Source organism: Mercenaria mercenaria, chromosome 5 (genome assembly GCF_021730395.1).
Source record: "Mercenaria mercenaria strain notata chromosome 5, MADL_Memer_1, whole genome shotgun sequence".
NCBI classification, from domain to species: Eukaryota; Metazoa; Mollusca; class Bivalvia; order Venerida; family Veneridae; genus Mercenaria; species Mercenaria mercenaria.
In genome coordinates this window covers 76,392,988-76,415,835 of record NC_069365.1, presented here as the reverse complement: position 1 = coordinate 76,415,835, position 22,848 = coordinate 76,392,988, and the positions used below count along the sequence as shown (strand labels likewise).

At 35.8% G+C, this 22,848-nt stretch overlaps 1 protein-coding gene across 2 annotated transcripts in view; it reads right to left on the bottom strand.

The window, feature by feature from the left end:
- The window catches only part of LOC123557665 (uncharacterized), a 39,023-nt gene extending 17,486 nt beyond the window's left edge, over positions 1-21,537 (bottom strand). Inside the window, exons 1-7 of one of the 2 annotated variants that reach the window (XM_053544024.1) lie at positions 21,416-21,537; positions 15,505-15,584; positions 13,451-13,530; positions 10,050-10,277; positions 6,598-6,856; positions 5,293-5,310; positions 937-1,019 (exon numbers count right to left, since the gene is read on the bottom strand). In XM_053544024.1, the coding sequence (XP_053399999.1) occupies positions 937-1,019; positions 5,293-5,310; positions 6,598-6,856; positions 10,050-10,277; positions 13,451-13,530; positions 15,505-15,584; positions 21,416-21,522 (855 nt within the window). In that variant the 5' untranslated portion in view covers positions 21,523-21,537. The remainder of the gene's footprint in view (positions 1-936; positions 1,020-5,292; positions 5,311-6,597; positions 6,857-10,049; positions 10,278-13,450; positions 13,531-15,504; positions 15,585-21,415) is intronic. The other variant, XM_053544025.1, reaches the window with a different exon arrangement.
- Between the last annotated feature and the right edge of the window lie 1,311 nt (positions 21,538-22,848).

The window sequence follows — 22,848 nt, the reverse complement described above, 5'->3', positions numbered from 1 at the left end:
TGCCTACAGATAGAAATCATGACGATAAACAATTGTTCAAACTTTCAAAGCCACATGTCAAATAATTTTGACAAAGCATGGACTTGCACAAAAATTGTATCAATTTCCATAAAGGGCCATAATTCAGCCAAAATAGTTGACAGAGTTATGTACTCTTGCCTACAAATAGAGACTGATATAATAAACAAGTGATAAAAGTTTCAAAGCTATATGTCAAACACTTAACACAAAATGTGAACTGGTACAAAAAACTTTACCAAGATTCCCAAGTTAAATGGGGCCATAACTCAGCCAAAATCCTTTGTGGAGTTATGTACTCTTGCCTAAAACTGGACATGGTGATGGTACATAAGTATTGAAAGTCTCAAAGCTTTATCTCAAAAGACTTTGTCAAAATGTGGACTGGTACGAAAAACTTAACCAAGGTGTGACACCGGCGCTGACGCCGAGGTGAGTAGGATAGCTCTACTTATTCTTCGAATAGTCGAGCTAAAAATGGCCTCTGTGGCCAGACAAGTTGCCTCTCAAAATAGGCACGCACTGCTGCTTATGGCTAAATGGGAAACAAAATGGTGGCTTTTCAAAAACATATTGTTTCAAAGTTGTGGTCTTAATTCAATTTTCATTGGTTAAACTGACACACTGACACAATTATAGGCCATATGGATACCTTCCAGCTTTTGACAATGGAGGAAAACTGCAGATGCCCTGTCCAGCAATATTTCATCATGGGCGGGCACCTGGGTAGACCCAATGAGCTTCCATCAGCAAGCTATACTGCTCCCATAAAAGAATTCTACACCTTTTGCAGCAGAGAGGTCTTGATCCCACAGCAGTGAGGGGCTAGTGATTCAAAGTCAGGGACCTTAGCCACCCTGAAACATTGCCCCCATTCTTTATTCAAAAATGATCTTTTAAAGAAAATCTGTTTCTAACCTGTTGCTCATGTAGCTGTCCCACAGTGAGGTTCACTGTCAAATTCTTCACTTTCACACTACATTCAGTCCTGGAGGAGGTATCTGTAAAAGCAGTGACTCCTTAATGAATCATGCATAGCTTATAAATAAATCATTTGGACTGAAATGTGATACTGTGAAATCATTAATATTCGTGGGGGACTAATTTTCGTGGATTTCGTGGTTGAGCCAATCAACGAAATTTAATGCCAACGAACAAGTAAAATTCCCATTCATTTTATGTTCAAAAGTTGAAATCCACGAATTCATGTCCCAACGAAATTGCCGTTTTGGCCAAAACCACGAAATTTCATGCCCACGAAATTAAATGATTTTACAGTAGATTTAGCTTAAAATTTATGTGATTAACAAGAGTGCAAGAATGTCACAATATACGCCCGTCACAGCAAATTTCTTTACTCTAGCACCTGTATTTGCAAATAGTAACTTAAAGTTTCAAAGTCACTATAAGAAATAAAGCAATAATTTCCTAATATATTAAAATCTGGAGGTCACTCCCTTTAAAGCTCAGAATCAAAACTTTCAGCAAACAGTAAAAGTAACTAATAATAATTTTTTACTTGTAAAACAAGAATGAGAATCATTCAAACTGCTTCTCAAAAGAATAATGACAATAAGAATTTGTAAGAAGAAAAGGAAAAAAGGTGTAGATCTATTTTGGCTGCGGAAAAAGGAGCAGTGTTTACATTTTAATGGGTTGTCTGACTGTAAATCTTATATAAATAAATTATATCAGCTATCAAATATCAACAATAAATTAATTTGTACACTAAACTGTCATGCAACATTTATGGCAGTAAGAGATAGAGCCATCCACATGTTAATTTCTAGATAACTTCTTGAAATCTGAGAACATTCTGCACGAAAAGCAAGCACTGTGAGTGTAAGTGATTTTAAAATTCAAGTTTCCTTTCCTCCTCAATATTCAAGAGAAATCATTTTTCATGCTCTGTGCATTTTTGTTCTTAAATTTTTGGGGTGCTTTTATTTTATTAGGTATCGATATTCCAAAATTCTGTATTGATATATGATTTAAGTGACCATATTGTCAATACATTGATAAAGCAAATTAATAATCTTAACAGCTAAACAATTAAAGCTTCTCCTCTATATACATTTCCTTAACCTTTACCCTGCTAAATTTCTAAAATGAACTGTTCCATCATTCAATTTGGGCAATACCATTTATTATTTGAAGGGGTGTTTGCTGAAAATTTACTGACTGAACAGCGAACAGTGCAGATCATGATCAGCTTGCACGGATGTGCAGGCTGATCTTGGTCTGCACTGGTCGCAAAGGCAGAAATATTCGTCGCCAGCAGGCTAAAAGTTAAAACCCGTCTCAGCTAGTGTATAGAGTCAGTAAAGGGGTAGCACTTTGAACAGCCATCAAAGCTAATGTATTCAGGTAAGAGTTAGTATTTTGTAAGTAATTAATGTAATGTAATATAACGTTATTCAATGTATTTTGTAATTAATTATTGTAATGTATCAATATATTCAAACCTTTTTGTGAATTATGTTTCTACTCATTAAAATTCGAACATGACGACATTTCAAGTTATTATATATTATATATAAGTTTCATAACTGTGTTGTAGAGAAATATATTGCAAATCTGAAAAGTACAGTTTGCAGACTTAACTGCAAAAGCGGCAGAGGATGAAACAAGCTTAGAACACATAAAACTTTTAATACTGATTTTATCATTCGGCATTACTGTAAGCTTATCCTCTCCTCTTCTGAAAGAACAGAATTTAGTAAATTTCAATGTTATGTCGCTCCTATTAAAATTGAGACAGGTAAATATGAAAATCTGCAAGTTTGTGATCATACACGCCAATTCTGTTATGCAGTAGAAAACGAGAGTCAGTTGTTTTGTTGGATTGTAACAGGTATGAATATTTACATATTATTCAACAATTTTTTAAAACAATTTGAAAATGTTGAAATTTTTTTTTATCTATTAACATTCTAATTTTACCCTTGTTGAGAGAGTGTAGGGATAAAGCATGTTCTTTTTTCATGTTATAACATCTGTAGGGTCCCAAGTTATTATGGCCGGGCCCTTTAGGGCGAGGAAACCATCTTACACACAGGATTCTGCTGATGTTATAACATGTATAATTAATGTTATTCTAGCGTTAAAAGTGTATAAAGCTTAAATGAATAAAGTGTCCATGAAAATCATTAAATGAGCCACGCCATGAGAAAACCAACATTGTGGCTTTGTGACCAGCATGGATCCAGACCAGCCTGCGCATCCGCACAGTCTGGTCAGAATCCATGCTGTTCGCTTAATTGAATGGTTTCTCTAACTGACCAGCAAAGCCACTATGTTGGTTTTCTCAAGGCGTGGCTCATTAATGTGCAAATGAAAGAGGCAGAAATGTCTGCATTATCTGTTCACATATACTTAACTTCCTTTTGAATTATCTGTTAAAAGGGCATAATACCTTTTTGCTTTGTATAGAATGCACATATATACAAGAGGGCCATGATGGCCCTATATCGCTCACCTGAGTTTAATTGCTTTCTTGAAAAAAATTCTTTGCTAAAGCTAAACAAATAACCCCATGGGGTGGGGTCAATTTGACCCCGGAGGTAATGATTTGAACAAATTTTGTAGAAGTCTACTAGGCAATGCTACATGTCAAATATCTAAGATCTAAGCCTTCTGGTTTATTTTTAGAAATTTTTTGAAGATTTTCCTATGTACAATCAAGTGACCCCTGGGGTGGGGTCAATTTTAACCCCGGGGGTCATGATTTGAACAAATTTTGTAGAGGTCCACTAGGCAATGCTACATATGAAATATCTAAGCTCTAGGCCTTCTGGTTTATTTTGAAGATTTTTCTATGTACAATCAAGTTATCCCATGGGGCGGGGTCAATTTGACCCCGGGGTCATGATTTGAATAAATTTTGTAGAAGTCTACTAGGCAATGCTACATGTCAAATATCTAAGATCTAGGCCTTCTGGTTTATTTTTAGAAAATTTTTGAAGATTTTCCTATGTAAAATCAAGTGACCCCTGGGGTGGGGTCAATTTTGCCCCGGGGGTCATGATTTGAACAAATTTTGTAGAGGTCCACTAGGCAATGCTACATGTCAAATATTTAAGCTCTAAGCCTTCTGGTTTATTTTTAGAAATTTTTTGAAGATTTTCCTATGTAAAATCAAGTGACCCCTGGGGCGAGGTCAATTTTGACCCCGGGGTCATGATTTGAACAATTTTAGTAGAGGTCCACAAGGCAATGCTACAAGTCAAATATCTAAGCTGTAGGGCTTCTGGTTTTTGAGAAGAAGATTTTTTAAGATTTTCCTATGTAAAATCAAGTGACCCCCGGGGCGGGGTCAATTTTGACCCTGGGGTCATGATTTGAACAAAATTGGTAGAGGTCCACTAGGCAATGCTTCACACCAAATATCTAAGCTCTAGGGCTTCTGGTTTTTGAGAAGAAGATTTTTAAAGTTTTTACTTTTGGTTGCCATGGCAACCAGAATTCTGTATGGAATTCAATTCTTTGAACAATTTTTAAAGAAGACCATCCAAGGAACAACCCTGTGAAGTTTCATCAAAATTGGCCTGTTGGTTTAGGAGGAGATGTTGTTTAAAGGAAAGTGTGGACGGACGGACGACGGACGGACGGACACCGGACGGTGAGTGATCACAATACCTCACCCTGAGCACTTTGTGCTCAGGTGAGCTAATAAAAATGTGTTTTTAATAGTGAGTGCAAAAATCTCTCTTTTCTCACACATTTACTCTTCTGTTAAAAGTTAAAACACCGCCAAAAAGGGACAAGGCTAGAATTTTTAAGAATTTTAATTCTGTCTATATATGTGCAGTAGAATTTGTTCAGGAATATAATTGTAGGTCAGGATAATTTGTTTGATCCCTTGTAAAAGCGCAATATCAAACTATCTTTCACCGAATGAACAAATGATGCATAATTTTGATGAGCCGCAGCTGTGACTAAAAATGTAAGATCTGAAGTTCATGTGTGAACAATATTTAATGGTAAAATGTAAAATAAACGATTGTTTTTTATTTCATGTTTTTTCATGTGGTTTTATTATTTTGTTTTATGATTTTACCCACTTTGCAGTTCTCTTACAGTGAAAAATGTATTTAATATTGAAAAATACCAAATATATTTCATTATATGAATTATCAAAAGTTTCCCACCGATGAAAATATATCAAATATAATTTAAAAATTACCAGATATATTTCATTCTAATATCAAAGTAATTCCCAGAAAAACATGTCATAAAATGCAAGATATGTAGGAGATAAAGGAAGAAATTTACCTCCTTCTTTTGCCTTTACTATGGAAACAAAAGAATCATTTATGCTGAGGTTTTGGGTCAAACAATAAATCAAATCATTTAAAGTGTGAATCTAGCTAGGTATAATCACAGAATTTTTACTGTTGCATCTAATTTTCTTCATCATTGGATATTCATACAAATTGCCCTCTATCTCTCCTACAGAAATATCAAACTACTACGCAGTGATCTCCCTTGCCGCTATGCTCTCAAGGGCGATCACTGCATAGGAGTTTGCAGAAATATGTGGAATTAGACAATCATGGATATCCAACGACCATGTCTCATACTGTGATAATGTTTACTTTTGATAGCATAAAATGTCTCTACTACTGGGAAATCGTTAATATTCGTGGGGAATTAATTTTCGTGGATTTCGTGGTTGAGTCAATCCACCAAATTTAATCCCAACAAACAAGTAAAATTCCCATTCATTTTATGTTCAAAAGTTGAAATCCACAAATTCAATTATCCCCATAAAATTGCCGTTTTGACCAAAACCACAAAATTTCATGCCCACGAAATTAAATGATTTTAGAGTATTTCTTGAGGACATGAATTTGTTGCATTTACATTTTAAAGACACTGTATGGCAAATAGTAATTGAGTTTTGAGATTATTTTGTAGATTGCCTAACCTTGAAATCAATGTAAATTAGTCCCAACATATGAAAAGGATTTCACAGTATAAGAAGATAAACTTTTCATAAAAGATAAGACAGAATCTAAAAATACTTTCTTAGCAGTATAATTATATAAATACTGGAGTTTGGATAATATTCGTGTTTTGCTTTTTTTCGCTATTTGATTGACGTTAGACATATTTGTGATGACAAGAATTCGCCAATCATAGTTAGTAATACTTCTGGATATTATGCAACTAATTATTCACGAGTGTTTTAATTTCACGTGTCACTCTATTTGCGATTACTAGCATGACTAGTAAAAATAATTTTTTTTGCAGATTTTACATACTGTAAGAGCAGAAATTTTCGCGATAGTAATTTTTGTAAAATTCGCAAGGCCCTGCATCTTGCAAAAATTAATCCTCGTGTAAATATTCACCATTAGTATAATTCATATTCAAGTAGGATACCATTTTTACAATTTCGCAAATATTAAACCTCACCAACATACTCAAAATTTCAAATTTGCGAAATTTTGACCCAGCGAAAATATGCACTTTTACAGTAGTTTACAGTACACAGCATCATTTGATGAATATTTCTTTTTTTTTTACACTCAAAAGATCAAATTACAATAAGAAAAAATTGTAGAAAATCTCTACCTGTATCTTTCTTTTTGTTAACTGCCACTTTGAATGCCTGTAAGGTTGCATAATCGGATGGGAATATCACAAATTTGACATCTGTCACCGAGGAGCTGGGATTATTCAAACTGAATTTCTCAACTCCAGCAAACATCGTCTTGGCGACATAGTCTTTATCATAGTTGAGATTTCCTGTTCCGAGAGCCGGAAAAGCTAATGACGTGTGACCAGAGTTCGCAGCTTCTTGTAAACATTTGAGCACCAATTTTTGTGCCGCCTTTAATGAAGAAAACACTATTTTAATAGGATTCTGAGTACCAACCAGTAATAATTCAATTTTTTAATAATTACAAGCCATACATAAATAACACCTGGCAATCAAGTGTTTCCAAAACTTATATTCTGTCAGTGACTAAGTATAAAAGCCTTCAGCTTTCTTAAGAAATATAGCAATAATTTCCCGACATATTAAAATGTCCTTTTTTCTTTGTTGTTGTTGTAAGCCACTCCCTAAAAGTCTAAACAAATTTTGTTCCATTCTGTCTTGTTGTTTCATAAAATTGTGTCTTAAAATGACTTCAGTGTTGTTTGAAAATTAACCTTTAGCCTGCGGCAAGTGATTCTACCTATGCAGCCAGTGCAGATTAAGATCAGCCTGCACATCCATGCAGGCTGATCATGGTCTGTACTGCTCGCTATTCAGTGAAATTTAGCAGGGTAAAGGTTAAGGTAGTGGATTCATAAAGACACTCGACAATGTACATGTGATAAGATATTCTTGACATACTCTTAATAGGCAAATTCACATTCTTGGAAGTAAAGTGTCTCAACGCACAAAACGATTTCCATAAACAAGAGGGTCATTGACCCTAAAGCGCTTACCTGTGTACAAGGTTTCAAGTGTGCTTGTATAAGTACAGAGTTAGGTTTCTTCTATGTTAACCTATATTACATACATTTCACACATACTTTTGAACCTAGGGCAATAATTTGAACAATTACGGTAGATATTACAAATCTAATACCACATGCCAAATATCAAGGCTCTAGCTATTACTGATTCAGGGAAGATTTTCAAAGTTTCTAATATAAAAGCCTATAGTAAGTACATGTCAGACACAGGGGTGTGGCCATCTTTTGACCTTAGGGCAATAATTTGGACAAGTATGGTATACACTAGATGCCCATGGGCAACATGTCGAGCCCGCCAGCTGTCAAAAGGACTAGGAGTTGCACATGACACCCTGTCTCATTGAGGCAAACATTTATGCCAAATAAAAAATGATTGCAAAAAGTTACAATATAAGTTATTTATAGTAACAACAAAGGGAAGTAAATCTTTAAAAAAATCTAAGTCCACAAAAAAAAATCCTTACCAGTAGAGATAGGTCAAAATACACCTCATAATTGGCTGTAACATGCATATTGTGCTACAGAAAAGTGGTCTTGATTTTTCCCTACGACCAGTAATTAAAAAGTTACAATATAAGCTATTTATAGTAACAACAAAGGGAAGTAATTCTAGGTTCTTGCACATGACACTCCGTCTCAAGATGGTGAACAATTGTGCCAAGTTACATCAAAATCCCTCCATGCATGAAATAGAAATGCTCTTGACAAAGTCATTCTTGTATCTGACCTTTGACCTCTAAGTGTGACCTTGACCTTATACCTAGGGTCCTGGTTCTTGCATGTGAACATTTGTGCCAAGTTACATCAAAATCCCTCCATGCATGAAGAAAAAATGCTCCAGACAAAGTCATTATTGAATTTAACCTTTGACTTCCAAGTGTAACCTTGACCTTTGGGATAGGAACCAGCAGTTTGCGCATGACACTCCGTCTCACTGAGGTTAACATTCATGCCAAATATAAACGAGATTGCTCCAGGCATGTCAAAGTTATGGTCTGGACAAACAAATCTGGTCGGACGCACTCACGCACGCACGGACATACACCGAACAGCCATTTGGACAACTATGTCTTCGCTTCCGCAAGTGGGCTCGACAATAAAGGGAAAAGTGACCACGCCCCCTGGCAGCCATGTTTTTTGACGAATCAGAATAATTTTTAACAATCTTGGTAGAGGGTCACACAAGAACCATTTGTGTAACATTATTTCAAAATCGGGCTAGCAGTTTCACACAAAAAGATTTTTAAAGTTTCCACTATATACATATAGGGAAAAGTGACCACGCCCTCTGGCGGCCATTCTTTTGACAAATCAGAATAATCTGAACAATCTTGATAGAGGGTCACACAAGGACTATTTGTGTAAAATTATTCTAAAATCGGGCCAGCAGTTTCACACAAGAAGAGTTTTAAAGTTTCCACTATATACATATAGGGAAAAGTGACCACGCCATCTGGCGGCCATGTTTTTTGACAAATCAAAATAATTTGAACACTCTTGGTAGAGGGTGACACAAGGACTATTTGTGTAAAATTATTCTAAAATCAGGCCAGCAGTTTCACACAAGAAGATTTTTGAAGTTTCCACTATATCCATACAAGGAAAAGTGACCACGCCCTCTCAGGCGGCCATGTTTTTTGACAAATCAAAATAATTTGAACAATCTTGGTAGAGGGTGACACAAGGACTATTTGTGTAAAATTATTCTAAAATCGGGCCAGCAGATTCACACAAGAAGATTTTTAAAGTTTCCACTATATCCATACAGGGAAAAGTGACCACGCCCTCAGGTGGCCATGTTTTTTGATGAATCAAAATAATTTGAACAATCTTGGTGGAGGGTCACACAAGGACCATTTGTGTAAAATTATTCTAAAATCGGGCCAGCAGTTTCACACAAGAAGATTTTTAAAATTTCCACTATATACATGTAGGGAAAAGTGACCACGCCCTCTGGCGGCCATGTTTTTTGACGAATCAAAATAATTTGTAAAATCTTGGTAGAGGGTGACATAAGGACCATTTGTATTAAACTATTTCAAAATTGGACCATCAGTTTAGAAGGAGATGTTGTTTGAAGATTTTTCTGTTTTTAGCTCTGGCGGCCCCTATGTGCAACCAAGCAGAACCGTTTGAACAATTTTGGTAGAGAACCATCTAAGGAACATCCATGCCAAGTTTCATTAAAATCCATTCAATGGTTATTGAGGAGATGTCTTTTAAAAACAACTGTTGACGACGGACGGACACACGCTGGACACAGCGTGATCACAATAGCTCACCAAGAGCATTGCTCAGGTGAGCTAAAAACAGAAAATGACAAAATTACAGGTTCTTCTGGAGTAGAACAATTTTGTAGAATGTCAATAAAGGTTCACTGCATGATTAGCAAACAGTGCCTGCATGGATGTGCAGGCTGATCTTGGTCTGCACTAGTCGCAATGGCAGAATCACTTGCTGTCAGCGGGCTAATGGTTAAAGGTATCAAACATGTTAAACCTGTATGTCAAAAGATTTTTACAGAAAAGTATTGCATTTCAAATTCATTTTTTCCTTACCATTTTATTTTTCCCGCCATTCCAGGGAGGTAAACAGGTATGATATATCTGCTGGCACTGCAGATTACCCGCTGTGGTGATGGCAATTTCACCTTCGGTGATACCGTTACTATATTTAGACTGACATTCTTGCTGTATAGAATTGCCTCCCTTTTTTAGAAGAGATCTGGAGGCAGCACCTTCTTTAAGGTCAAGGTTCTTTGCTGTACTGTTTATGATCACATCTACCTGTAACATTGACAAATTGTATACACTCGTAACAGTATAACTTCAGTGTTGTTGTTTTTTCCAGTTTTTGAGGAATGGTGGCAGGCCTGGCCCTAAAAATGACTAAAATTGGGGAAAGATTGATTGCATTGTAAACAAGAGCACCGCCTACGGGTACCATCTCTTGTCTGCAAGTGCTGGAAAATATATATGAAAAGAGTTATAGTTCAGATTTTCTAAGTACAAAAAGGGCCATAATTCTGACAAAATGCAGGTTAGAGTTATGGTTCTTGATTTACATTGTTCCCTAATGATGATAAACAAGTGTGCAAAGTTTCAAAGCTGTAGTTCTTACTCGTTTTGAGAAAAGGAGGCCTCAAACAACAAGAGCTGTCCGTAAGACAGCCAAGCTCGACTATTCGAAATATTGTCCCAGAAGCAGGAAAATATTACCCAAAAAGGTTAAATATCAAAAGAGTTTTAAGTTCAAAAGGGGGAAAATTTGACCAAAATGCATATCAGTTATGGGACTTGCTGCTATCAACTAGTTTTATAACCCCGAAGACACATGTAAAGTTTCAATTCAATATCTGCATTAGTTTTGGAGATGGAAACTTGCATGTAAAATTTTAACCAGAATTTTCAAAGTCCAAAAGGGGGCATAATTTGCCCAAAATACATGCCAGAGTTATGGGACTTGATCCAGTGAGGTTGGTAATTGATCTAGAAAAAGAAAAAATAAGTTTCAAATCTATATGCCTTTTAGTAATAGCTGTATGTACTTGCACGCAAAACTTTAACCAGAATTTTCTAAGTCCAAAAGGGGACATAATTTGGCCAAAATGAAGGTCAGAGTTATGGGACTTGCTGCTATCAACTAGTTTTATAACCCCGAAGACACATGTGAAGTTTCAATTCAATATCTGCATTAGTTTTGGAGATAATAACTTGCATGTAAAACTTAACCAAAATTTTCTAAGTCTAAAAGGGGGCATAATTTGCTCAAAAAACATGTCAGAGTTATGGGACTTTACCCAGTGAGGTTGGTAATTGATCTAGAAAAAGAAAAAATAAGTTTCAAATCCATATGCCTTTTAGAAATAGCTGTATGTACTTGCACGCAAAACTTTAACCAGAATTTTCTAAGTCCAAAAGGGGGCATAATTTGGCCAAAATGAAGGTCAGAGTTATGGGAGTTGCTGCTATCAACTAGATTTATAACCCCGAAGACACATGTGAAGTTTCAAATCAATATCTGCATTAGTTTTGGAGATAGTAACTTGCATGTAAAACTTTAACCAAAATTTTCTAAGTCTAAAAGGGGGCATAATTTGCTCAAAATACATGTCAGAGTTATGGGTCTTGACCCAGTGAGGTTGGTAATTGATCTAGAAAAAGAAAAAATAAGTTTCAAATCTATATGCCTTTTAGAAATAGCTGTATGTACTTGCACGCAAAACTTTAACCAGAATTTTCTAAGTCCAAAAGGGGGCATAATTTGGCCAAAATGAAAGTCAGAGTTATGGGACTTGCTGCTATCAACTAGTTTTATAACCCCGAAGACACATGTGAAGTTTCAAATCAATATCTGCATTAGTTTTGGAGATAGTAACTTGCATGTAAAACTTTAACCAAAATTTTCTAAGTCCAAAAGTGGGCATAATTTGCTCAAAATACATGTCAGAGTTATGGGACTTGACCCAGAGAGGTTGGTAATTGACCTAGAAAAAGAAAAAATAAGTTTCAAAGCTATATGCCTTTAATTGATGGCTGTATGTACTTGCATGCAAAAACTTAACCAAGGTGTGACGCCGACGCCGACGCCGACGCCGACGCCGACGCCGACGCCGACGCCAGGGTGAGTAGAATAGCTAGACTATTCTTCGAATAGTCGAGCTAAAAATTTTAACCAATAAACACAAATTTTCTAAGTGCAAAAAGGGCCATAATTCTGACAAAATGCATATCAGAGTTATTGTTCTTGCCCTGCATATATTACACTAAAGATGCAAATGACTTAAATGCAGACTAGCTATATGTATGATGATACTTAAAAATATTATAAGAGTTTTGTAATTTGTAATTTAACAAGAGCTGTCGGAGGACAGCAACGCTCGACTATTCAACAGCCTTGTCAATTGAATGAATACAAGTCAAAAAAGGGGCATAATTTTGTAAAAATGGGAAAAAGGGTTATGGAACCTTCACAGTGCTTATCAGCTCATAAAGTGAACAAGTGCGTAAAGTTTCAATCCCTCCCCCATAAGTGAAGGCATAATTAAAAAAAAAAGCAAAGTAGAGTTATGGGACCTACACAGTGCATGTCAGATCATGACAGTGAACAAGTGTGTGAAGTTTCAATCCATTCCCATTTGTGGGTACTGAGATACCAGCTTATATACAAAACCTCAACCAAGAATTTCTAAGTTGAAAGAGGGGCATAATTTTGTAAAAAAAAAAAGCAAAACAGAGTTATGGAACTTGTGCAATGTAGGTCAGTTTATCACAGTGAATAAGTGTGTGAAGTATCAATCAATTCCCACAAGTGGTTACTGAGATACCAGCTTACATACAAAACCTTAACCAAGAATTTCTAAGTCGAAAAAGGGGCATAATTTTGTAAAAAAGCAAAATAGAGTTATGGAACCTGTGCAACCTAGGTCAGTTTATCACAGTGAATAAGTGTGTGAAGTTTCAATCCATTCCCACAAGTGGTTACTGAGAAACCAGCTTACATACAAAACCTTAACCAAATCGGGACGCGGACGTGGACGCGGACGCCGGCGCATGGGTGAGTTCAATAGCTCTACTATTCTTTGAATAGTCGAGCTAAAAATAATTTATGGGGGATTTTTTTCTCTTTTGAAAGGCTGTTACAACTAAAATTAGGAGAAAATCACATTATAATAAAAGAAAAATCTATCATAGAAATGATACATTTAAAAGAAAATGACTTACAAGTTACATGCACATATACTTTATTTGTGTTTGTAATGTTGTGGTTTACATAAATATGTAGGTTTACTTAAAGACTATGCCAAAAAATGAGGGGAACGCTTGTCAAAAATGTCATAAAAACCCATTTTTTTATAACAAGAATGGGGCCAAATTTTGACCCAAAAACACTGTTAAGAGATTAGCCCACTTGTTTTCAATGAAAAAGAGAGTCATCTGAAATGTACGTTATATTTTACCTGTTGATTGGCTATTTCATCCTTCACAACTGTAACTGTAATATTCCCAAAAGTTCTAGAACATTCTGTAGAACTGTCGTCTGTAACAAAAACTTATTTTTATTAAACCGATCAATTTATTGTGTATATATACTGCATATATATACAGATATTGCCATGCAATGTTTTTTCCATCAAATATTGCATATAAATGTAAGAAATATGTACTACTAAAATATTGCTGAAATGTCTAGTTGCAGGGAACCCCATTCATACAAAGTTTCCCTTCTTTTACCATAAACTTGTTAATGTCACATTGATCAAACAAAAATCTGACATTTTTAAGCTTAGAATCAAAATTTCAATTCTGAAAACTGATAAATACCTCCCTTAAGTATGAAATTTAGACTTTTTAAAGATATAAATACACAATTTTTTTTTCAACTATCACAATGATGCACAGTAGTATATTCTATTAACAGTTAAGTTTGTAGAACTATTTTGTATTTATACCTTATGGTAGCATATCAGAACAAGAGGGCCATGATGGCCCTATATCGCTCACCTGAGTTAAATTGCTTGCTTGAACAAATTTCTTTGTTAATGCTTTAAAAACAAGAAAGTAGTTCAGTAGGTCATAACCATGGTCACTGAAAGTCAGTTTTAAGATTGGTTTGCAAAACTGTACATGTCATCCAAATTTCAAGGCTGTATCTTAAAAAAACAAGAAAGTAGGTCAGTTGGTCAAGGTCACAGTAGGGTGACACCTTATCACTTGGGGTCATCCGGTAAATATAATCAAACAGTTCAGGAAATATAATCTGATATTTTTTTTTAAGTATTTTTCCTATATAACTCATATATCAAGTGACCCCTGGGGCGGGGCCTCTTTTCACCCCAGGGGCATTATTCGAACAATCCTGTTAGAGATCAACTAGGCAATGATACATACAAAATATCAAAGGCATAGGCCTTGAACTTTCAGACAAGAAGATTTTTAAAGTTTTTCTATGTAAGTCTACGTAAAACATGGCAGGGCCTCATTTCACCCCAGAGTAATAATTTGAACAATCTTTGTAGAGAACCACAAGGCAATGCTACATACCAAATTTCAAAAGCCTAGGTCTTGTAGTCTCAGACCAGAAGATTTTTAAAGTTTTTTCCTATACAAGTCTATAAAAACCATGAGACCCCCTGGGTGGGGCCATATTTCACCCTAGGGGGATCATTTGAAGTATCTTGGTAGAGGCCCACTATATGATGCTACACACCAAATATCAAAGCCCTATGCCTTTTTGTTTTTGACAAGAAGATTTTCCAAGTTTTTCCCTATATAAGTCTATAGAAACAATGTGACCCCCAGGGCGGGGCCATATTATATCCTAGGGGGATAATTTGAACAATCTTGGTAGAGGCCCACTAGATGATGTTACAGACTAAATATCAAAGTACTAGGCCTTATGGCTTTGGACAAGAAGATTTTCAAAGTTTTACCTTATATAAGTCTATATAAACTATGTGACCCCTGGGGTGGGGCCATATATGACCCTAGGGGGATAATTTGTATATTCTTGGTAGAGGCCCACTAGATGATGCTACATATCAAATATCAAAGCCCTAGGCCTTGTGGTTTTGGACAAGAAGATTTTTGAAGTTTTACCTTTCGGTTGCCATGGCAACCAGAATTCTGTATGGAATTCAATTCTTTGAACAATTTTTAAAGAAGACCATCCAAGGATCATCCCTGTGAAGTTGCATCAAAATTGGCTAGGTGGTTAGGAGGAGATGTTGTTTAAAGGAAAGTGTGGGCGGACGGAAGCCGGACAGATGGCCGGACGGTGAGCGATCACAATAGCTCACCCTGAGCCTTTGGCTCAGGTGAGCTAACAAAACTGGAGAAAATAGAAAAGTTTTCATATCATAATCAAAGTCTAAATTTCATACTTAATAAATGTTGATGAACATTTAGGCACAACAGCAGTTTATGCACCATTTGAATCCGTGCATACAGTTTTCCACAGCTTTAAACTCGCGCCATACCTTGATTAAAATTTTAACAGTTTCAGTTAGCTTACCATTAGCGGCACTACCGAAGTCTATACCAGTGGCTTCCCCACTGTCGCTGCTGTCTGCGCTGTCATCAGAGCTGGAGGAACTAATAATAAAACCAAAGTATCAATAATACTATCCAAATCAAAAACTAGTTCACTTTCACTGTCACTGTCAGACATCATGCCCACTTTGCTTTCCAATTCAAGTCTCACGATGACTGTCTCATAATGTTAAAATTCTAAATCCTATATTTAGCTTTGATCACAGCCTAAATATCTCTATTTTGGAGAAATCTGATGGTATCCTTGGTCATCCAAATAAGAGGTATGGATGTCTATGGTTTCTGTTTCCTATGGTACAACAGTTACTAAGCAGAGATCTGTAATAAAATAGAACAAGGAGCTGCATTCAATAAACGCTTGATGCCGCCGGTGGCAGCCTTGTCGATACAAAGCAACCTAAGTCCAAAACGAGGTCAAGTTCAAGGTCAAACTGAGGTCAGATGATGTCTGAAGATGAGGAATGGTCACAGGGTACATCTGCATTAGCATCAAGTCATTCTAGTAAGGGGTAATGTTGCTAGACGAAACAGTCCCATTTGCTTAACCAAGAGATGGCCCATACAAAGCAACCTAAGTCCAAAACGAGGTCAAGGTCAAGGTCAAACTGAGGTCAGGTGATGTTTGAAGATGAGGAATGGTCACAGGTTACATCTGCATTAGTATCAAGTCATTCTAGTGAGGGGTATTGATGCTAGACGAAACAGTCCCATTTGGTTAACCAAGAGATGGCCTATACAAAGCAACCTAAGTCCAAAACGAGATCAAGGTCAAACTGAGGTCAGGTGATGTTTGAAGATGAGGAATGGTCACTGGTTACATCTGCATTTAGTATCAAGTCATTCTAGTAAGGGGTATTGATGCTAGACGAAATGGTCCCATTTGGTTAACCTCGTACGGATGGACGGACGAACGAACGGACGGATGAACGAACAAATTAACGGACAGGACAATCACTATACCATACTTTGGGATATTTTTGGGTCGTCAAATTTTCGCCCTTTTAACCCAAAATGTAGTGGTTTTATTTTGGCATGTGTATTTTTCGCCATCTTACATAGGTGGCGAAAATTTGCTCGAAAATTTAATCAAAATCCAACAACATTACTGGCATTTTTGAAGAGTATCCAAGGGAGGTTACTTTTCTGCGACTATCCAACAACACAAACTGCGTACATGTGACTTTATTATATCTGGTATATACATACTGAATTTTATTGCAAATTGTATTAAAATATAAAAGCAATAAAATTCATTAAAATGTTCACGAATATCTGGGGATAAAATGTTGTACTTCCCATGTTTGCGGCCACAGGTGGCAGTAACGTACCTAGGATACAGTATGGGTCCATGAGCCATATGCACTTAAATTTACTACAATTATAATGTTTTCTTAGGAAAAAAATGACAAAAAGCCATTTTGAAAAAAAAACTGCTCCTGTGACAATGAGCCATGAGACCTGAGAAAAAAATCTGAGAATAGACATGTTTGTTTTCACACTGTGACAACCATGTACAGTAAGTGTATCAAAATTCTAACTGCCAATTATCAACTACACATATTCAATAGATTTAATAAAAATTGGTCAAGGTGAGGTCGGGTTTCACGTTTTTGTCACAATACAAAAGCAATTATCATTTCATACCCGATGTCAAGTATTCTAGTGATAACATTTATATGGTTTCAAATTTTGGACAAAGGTATATTTTCGAGCGTTATATTTTCGCCACTTCATATGGGTGGCAAAATAGGTGAAAAATTAACCATGACTAAAATATCCCAAAGTACAGTATGCCTCCCGCATCAGTAGATGCCGGGGGCATAAAAAGTGGAAACTTCATAGTCACTCAATATGACAAAAAATGAAAATCTTGCTGGCTTTATTTGATTGAACCTGTTCATGTACCTGTCCCTGGAAATCTCACAAAAACGTAAATATAAGTCTGACTAAACCTCCTGATAAGGAAATGAGATCTTGCTTACTCATACAGACACTTTACTAAACATGCTTAATAAGTGGCTTGGCATTTGATAAACTGATCTGGGCAATGCAAGCTTTCATGAGGAAACAGCCAGTTACTGGTGTGTATTACTATTACTAACCCTTATCATGCTGGGCATGATTGATTCTGCCTTTGCAACCAGTGTAGATCTTGATCAGCCTGCACATTTATGCAGTCTGATCAAGATCTGCACTGTTTACCATTCAAGTCAGTATCTTTTTGGTATTAAAGCATCCCTTTTAATAGTCAATGTTACTGTCCAAATTGAAAGATGGACAAGTTCACTATAGAAAAGCTGGGTAAGGGCTAATGATGATGAAGTGCTTTTTACTCAATATCTGGACTGACATATATATAAACGTGTTATGCAGACACACATTACGAATACAATGATGAACCACTACTAAAAGTATTGCACTGTCAGTCTGACTATAGAAAAGAACAGAAAAAAAGTATTGTGATTCCAAATATAACAGAAAACAAGGGCTCGTAGAATACAAAATGCCCCCCCCCCACCCCCCTTGATGTATTCAGTAACTGCACAAGGAACAGAAATTATTCAGTCACTGTGCACTGGAAGTATGATGTACTGACCTCACAAATCAATAATTATGGGTCATTTACCAGTTGTAAGTGACTTCCGTATCAAATGTGATCTTAGACCAAAGCACTCTCTAGTTATTTGGAAAAATAAGTTCTACTGTTCTGGGTCAATGTGACCTTGACCTTTGACATACTGATCTCAAAATCAACAGGGGTCATCTGTTGGTCATCAGTGTTCCAGCCAGGATTTGAAAAGGGCAGGGTGCTACTGGATGAAAGGGCACTTGTGAGTCGCGAAGCGTCAAGCAGGGAGAGAGTGTTGGGGGAGGGTATCCTCATGATCAATCTCCCAATTAAGTTTCGTGATCCTAGGCCCAAGCATTCTCAAGTTATCATCCAGAAACATTTTAACTGGTCCCAGTCACCGTGACCTTGACATTCTTATCTCAAAATCAGTAGAGATCATCTGCTTGTCATGATCAACCTCCCTATAAAGTTCGTGATCTTAGGCCCAAGCGTTCTCAAGTTATCGTCTGGAAACGGTTTAACTGTTAATCTGGGTCACTGTGACCTTGATCTTTGACCTACTGATCTCAAAATCAATAGAGGTCATCTGCTGGTCATGATAAACCTCCCTATTAAGTTTCGTGATCTTAGGCCCAAGCGTTCTTAAGTTATCATCCTGAAATGGTTTAACTGTTCCGGGTCACTGTACATAACCTTGACTTCTGACCTAATGATCTCAAAATCAATAGGGGTCATCTGCTGGTCATGACCAACCTCCCTATTAACTTTCATGACCTTAGGCCCAAGCTTTCTCGAGTCATCATCCGGAAACTGATTGGTCTATGGACCGACCGACCAACCGACTGACAGACCGACCGATATCAGCAAAACAATACCTCTCCCTTCAAAGTGAGTCATAAAAAGTGTTGTGATTCAGAAAACCCCACTGTATTATTAATGATCATGACTTTTGTTTAATTTTCTAAAATTTATTTTTGATTTAACTTTTTTACTTCTAATATTATAGGTAAGATGACCAGTAGAACTGATACTGATGATCATACAAAATGCGTAGTAGTTTGACACATGAATGCTTGTCAATTAAAATTTAAGGGGACGCATATTGCTACATTCACAGTTCATATAGCAATGCGGAAGGGGTGCATATTCAAGAAATCGATGGTGGGAAAATAAAAAACATATTCCTAAACTGATATAATACTGATGGACACCTGTAATATTCAGTATTTTGTGGATAAGGATGTGGTACTATGAATGTAATAGGAAAACAGAGGTCTTTGTGAAAGTACATTCAACACAAAATATTAAGCTTTTGTATAAGGAAAAAACAGGTTTTTTACAATAACAGTGTTCCAAATAATGTTGAAGGGATAAGATTTTCTTTCTAACACACCAGGTTTGCTTAAACATGTAAAAATTTAACGCCACGTCTGTTCATCTCGGGATGGACGCCATATTTGTCATTGATAAAAAAATGTAAACAAAAAAATCAGAGTGGGATTAGCATTGCAAGGGCATAACATGACATTCTACACAATGAACACCTTAGAACAGATATCTAAGATGCTACACAGGTCAGGCGGGTTAAATGCATAATGTCGATCACTTGAAATTCATCTTGAAAAGGTGGTTAATTTTAGTTTGTTTACATGGTTTTTAATTTTCCCACGACTTCTCGGCGATTCACTGCAAATGTATTACTGCGCCGGACGAAAGGTAACTCTAATAAACAACGGGAGACAACTTAGGTGTCAGCACGTGTACGATTTTTAAAAAAACATGTCGATGATTATAATTTCTTATCAAATAATGAATCCTATTCAGATATTTGTCTTTAATATTAGAAAATTATTAATTATGTGGACATTTGTCAAATAATATTACTTACAGTGGACTACTTTGCGCATCAAACTGGTTTCCGCTTCAGTTGTGAGGCACTTCCGTTATACTTTTTGACAACAATAACAAAACACAAAATGAATCAATAAAGTCACTTATAAACCGACTGCTACTTAAATCAGTGTAAGTAAAGTTGTTGTTACAACATTATACATGTTCGTTACGTTATGAGATAAAGTTTATCTTGAACTGCATAATCCATTAATTACGTTTAGATGATATTGCATTTACAACTTATTTGACCCCGTTTTTTTACGTGAATGACAGCATTCTCGTGCAACTCGTGCAAACAGAATTATGAAAAGTATGGTGGAGAATTCAAAGACAAATTATAAATGACATTAAAGTGAGGATAACTGTATATTCGTCCAGTTTTTATCATTGACATTCCTGCTGTTTATTAGTAACTTTTGTGAACAAGATTAGAATGTTGCTTTTGCACATATACACATTGATTGGACCTCTCAACCAAATTTCATACCTTATTTTTGGGATTTTTAAGACAATACAATTCAAAAGTTTGTTGAATGTGTTTTGATATTTAAGTGCATTGTAGTTCATGAATACCAAGTTAAAAATTAATAATGGCAACATTTCTAGGCCTTTATTGTAAGCCACTAGACTTCTGTAACAATAAATGTTTAATGTATTAAGGGGAATATACTCTTTTAGTTTTGTAATGTGGCATTCCTTGACCACCGTATCTTTTCTTATGCACTACTTTGTAAACAAACTAAATAATGTGTTTTAGCTCACATATGCGAAATGAAAAGCAAGACAGTGAACTTATTTCACATTCTTTCTTTAAATTAGAATCTGTAGGACATTGATAAATGTTTGGACAAAGTGAAGCACTATTATTTTCGCACCAAAAAGTCTTAATTGTTGACTTTGAATGTACACAAGAAGTCTTATGTAATTCAACAATAACTTTCTTGTTTCAGTTTTTCTCATTTTTATTTTAGTGAGCAATCCTTTGTGTACTTATAACAGTTGAAACAGTATTCATTTCATTTACCAAAACCTTGTACTTTTTTGCAGGTAAATTTTATAATACCCCACCCACTTTTTTCTAATTTCAAAGTATGCGTCCCCTTAAATGCACTTCCAAACCACTGGCACCATGGCAGACAAGAAAGAATATGTCACTGTTATACCCCTAGGTATACTACAAGAACCATGGCCATGAGCCGGAAAATGCATCTACCCATTGATTAGCTGGGTACATTTAGCATTGTTTCAACAACAATTCCTTTCGCTACTGCATTTTTCAAAACGAAAGTAGAAATCATTATTTCGATGGAAATCGAAAGTTAAAATAGGTAGCAACATAAAATTTTAGATCTATGACAAAACTAAGAGTCAGAATCACTAAAACAATATTAGTTTTAAGTTTTGTTACCTGCACCAATAATATTGAACTGTTTCGTGACTGCTAAAAGTAGTTTGATTTAATGCCACCGGCGGGAATTCCAGATTGACAATACTTCGCGCATGTGCCAGGTCCATAGGTTAAAGGTTTAACACCACTAAATACGACTCTTCTTTAGGTCAAAGAGAACTAACAGTTTTCCCATAGACTTACATTGTAATGTTTTGGGTTATAGCCCTTTCCTAACATTTAAACTTTTGATGCCACCTACCCAGGGTGAAAGAACTACTCAAGACCTAAAAGAAAACAGCCAGAAATATACATGTTGACCATCATTTTTGTGCACTTTTTTCGCCCGCAAGTCAGTAACCCCCAGTCCGGCAGTTAATTTTTGTTTACATTTCATGAAAATACTATATCACCAAAACAAGCAAAATTTTCTAACAAAATACACCTTCAAATATTTTTTTTTTTCCATTAATCATGGCTTAGAACTTCAATTTAAGAAATAAAACAGTTTTCAAACATATTCAACAGATATTTCACCAGTGAGAGACCACTTTACATCTTAAATATTTGTCTCGGAATACCATATTCTTTTTCAACCAATCAAAGGCCCTGTTAGTTATTTCCATTTGACCTTATTTAATATAAAATCCATTTATCAAATAACATTTTTTCAACACTTTTTTCAGATACTTATAGATCCATAAAGAACTATATCGCTATATTGAAAAAGATAAAGAAAATAGTGTGTTTACTGATATAAACGAAAGCTTCACTTCATTAAATAAACCACTTCAAACTGAATTCAACTCCTTATTATTTTAATTATTCAATTTAATGTCTCTCTTCGCAACACACAGTTCTTACGCCACAATTTTTATCTTGCATATTTAATCAAAACCAAACATATTACACAGTACGTATGTATGGAATAAAGAGTGTCTTATATTTTTAGTTTTATGCTTTGATTTTTTTAAGTTAAGAATTTATGTGTTTAATGTTTGATATGCATAATTATAGGCAAACGTTTTACAAATGTCACCTAACAATAAGGCTAAAACTTGCCTTTGAACGAAGGTGGCTTGCATTTGAAAGTATCCTTGCTCTATTATCTCAATGTAGGTTTCTTACAGGCTTAAATTACTTTTATAGCAATATCAGAACAATGATCTTTCTTGAGAGGTGGCTGATTGCACAACCGGCATTGACTGCTTGTCCTTCCAAAATACCAGTTGATCAGTATATGACTATATATTGTGGTAATGGTGTTTATAGTAGTGAACTGTTTAGTCAATATTCATGTGCACTGCGTATACAGATCGAAGCTGTTCTCCAAAGGAGGAGGTGAGGAAAACAACAACAATACTCTCTAAGTAAATACACCAACGTAATCCTCAACATAAAACACTTGGATTATGATTTTCTTGTTCCTTTTGAAATGTTACCTTCACGCGCCT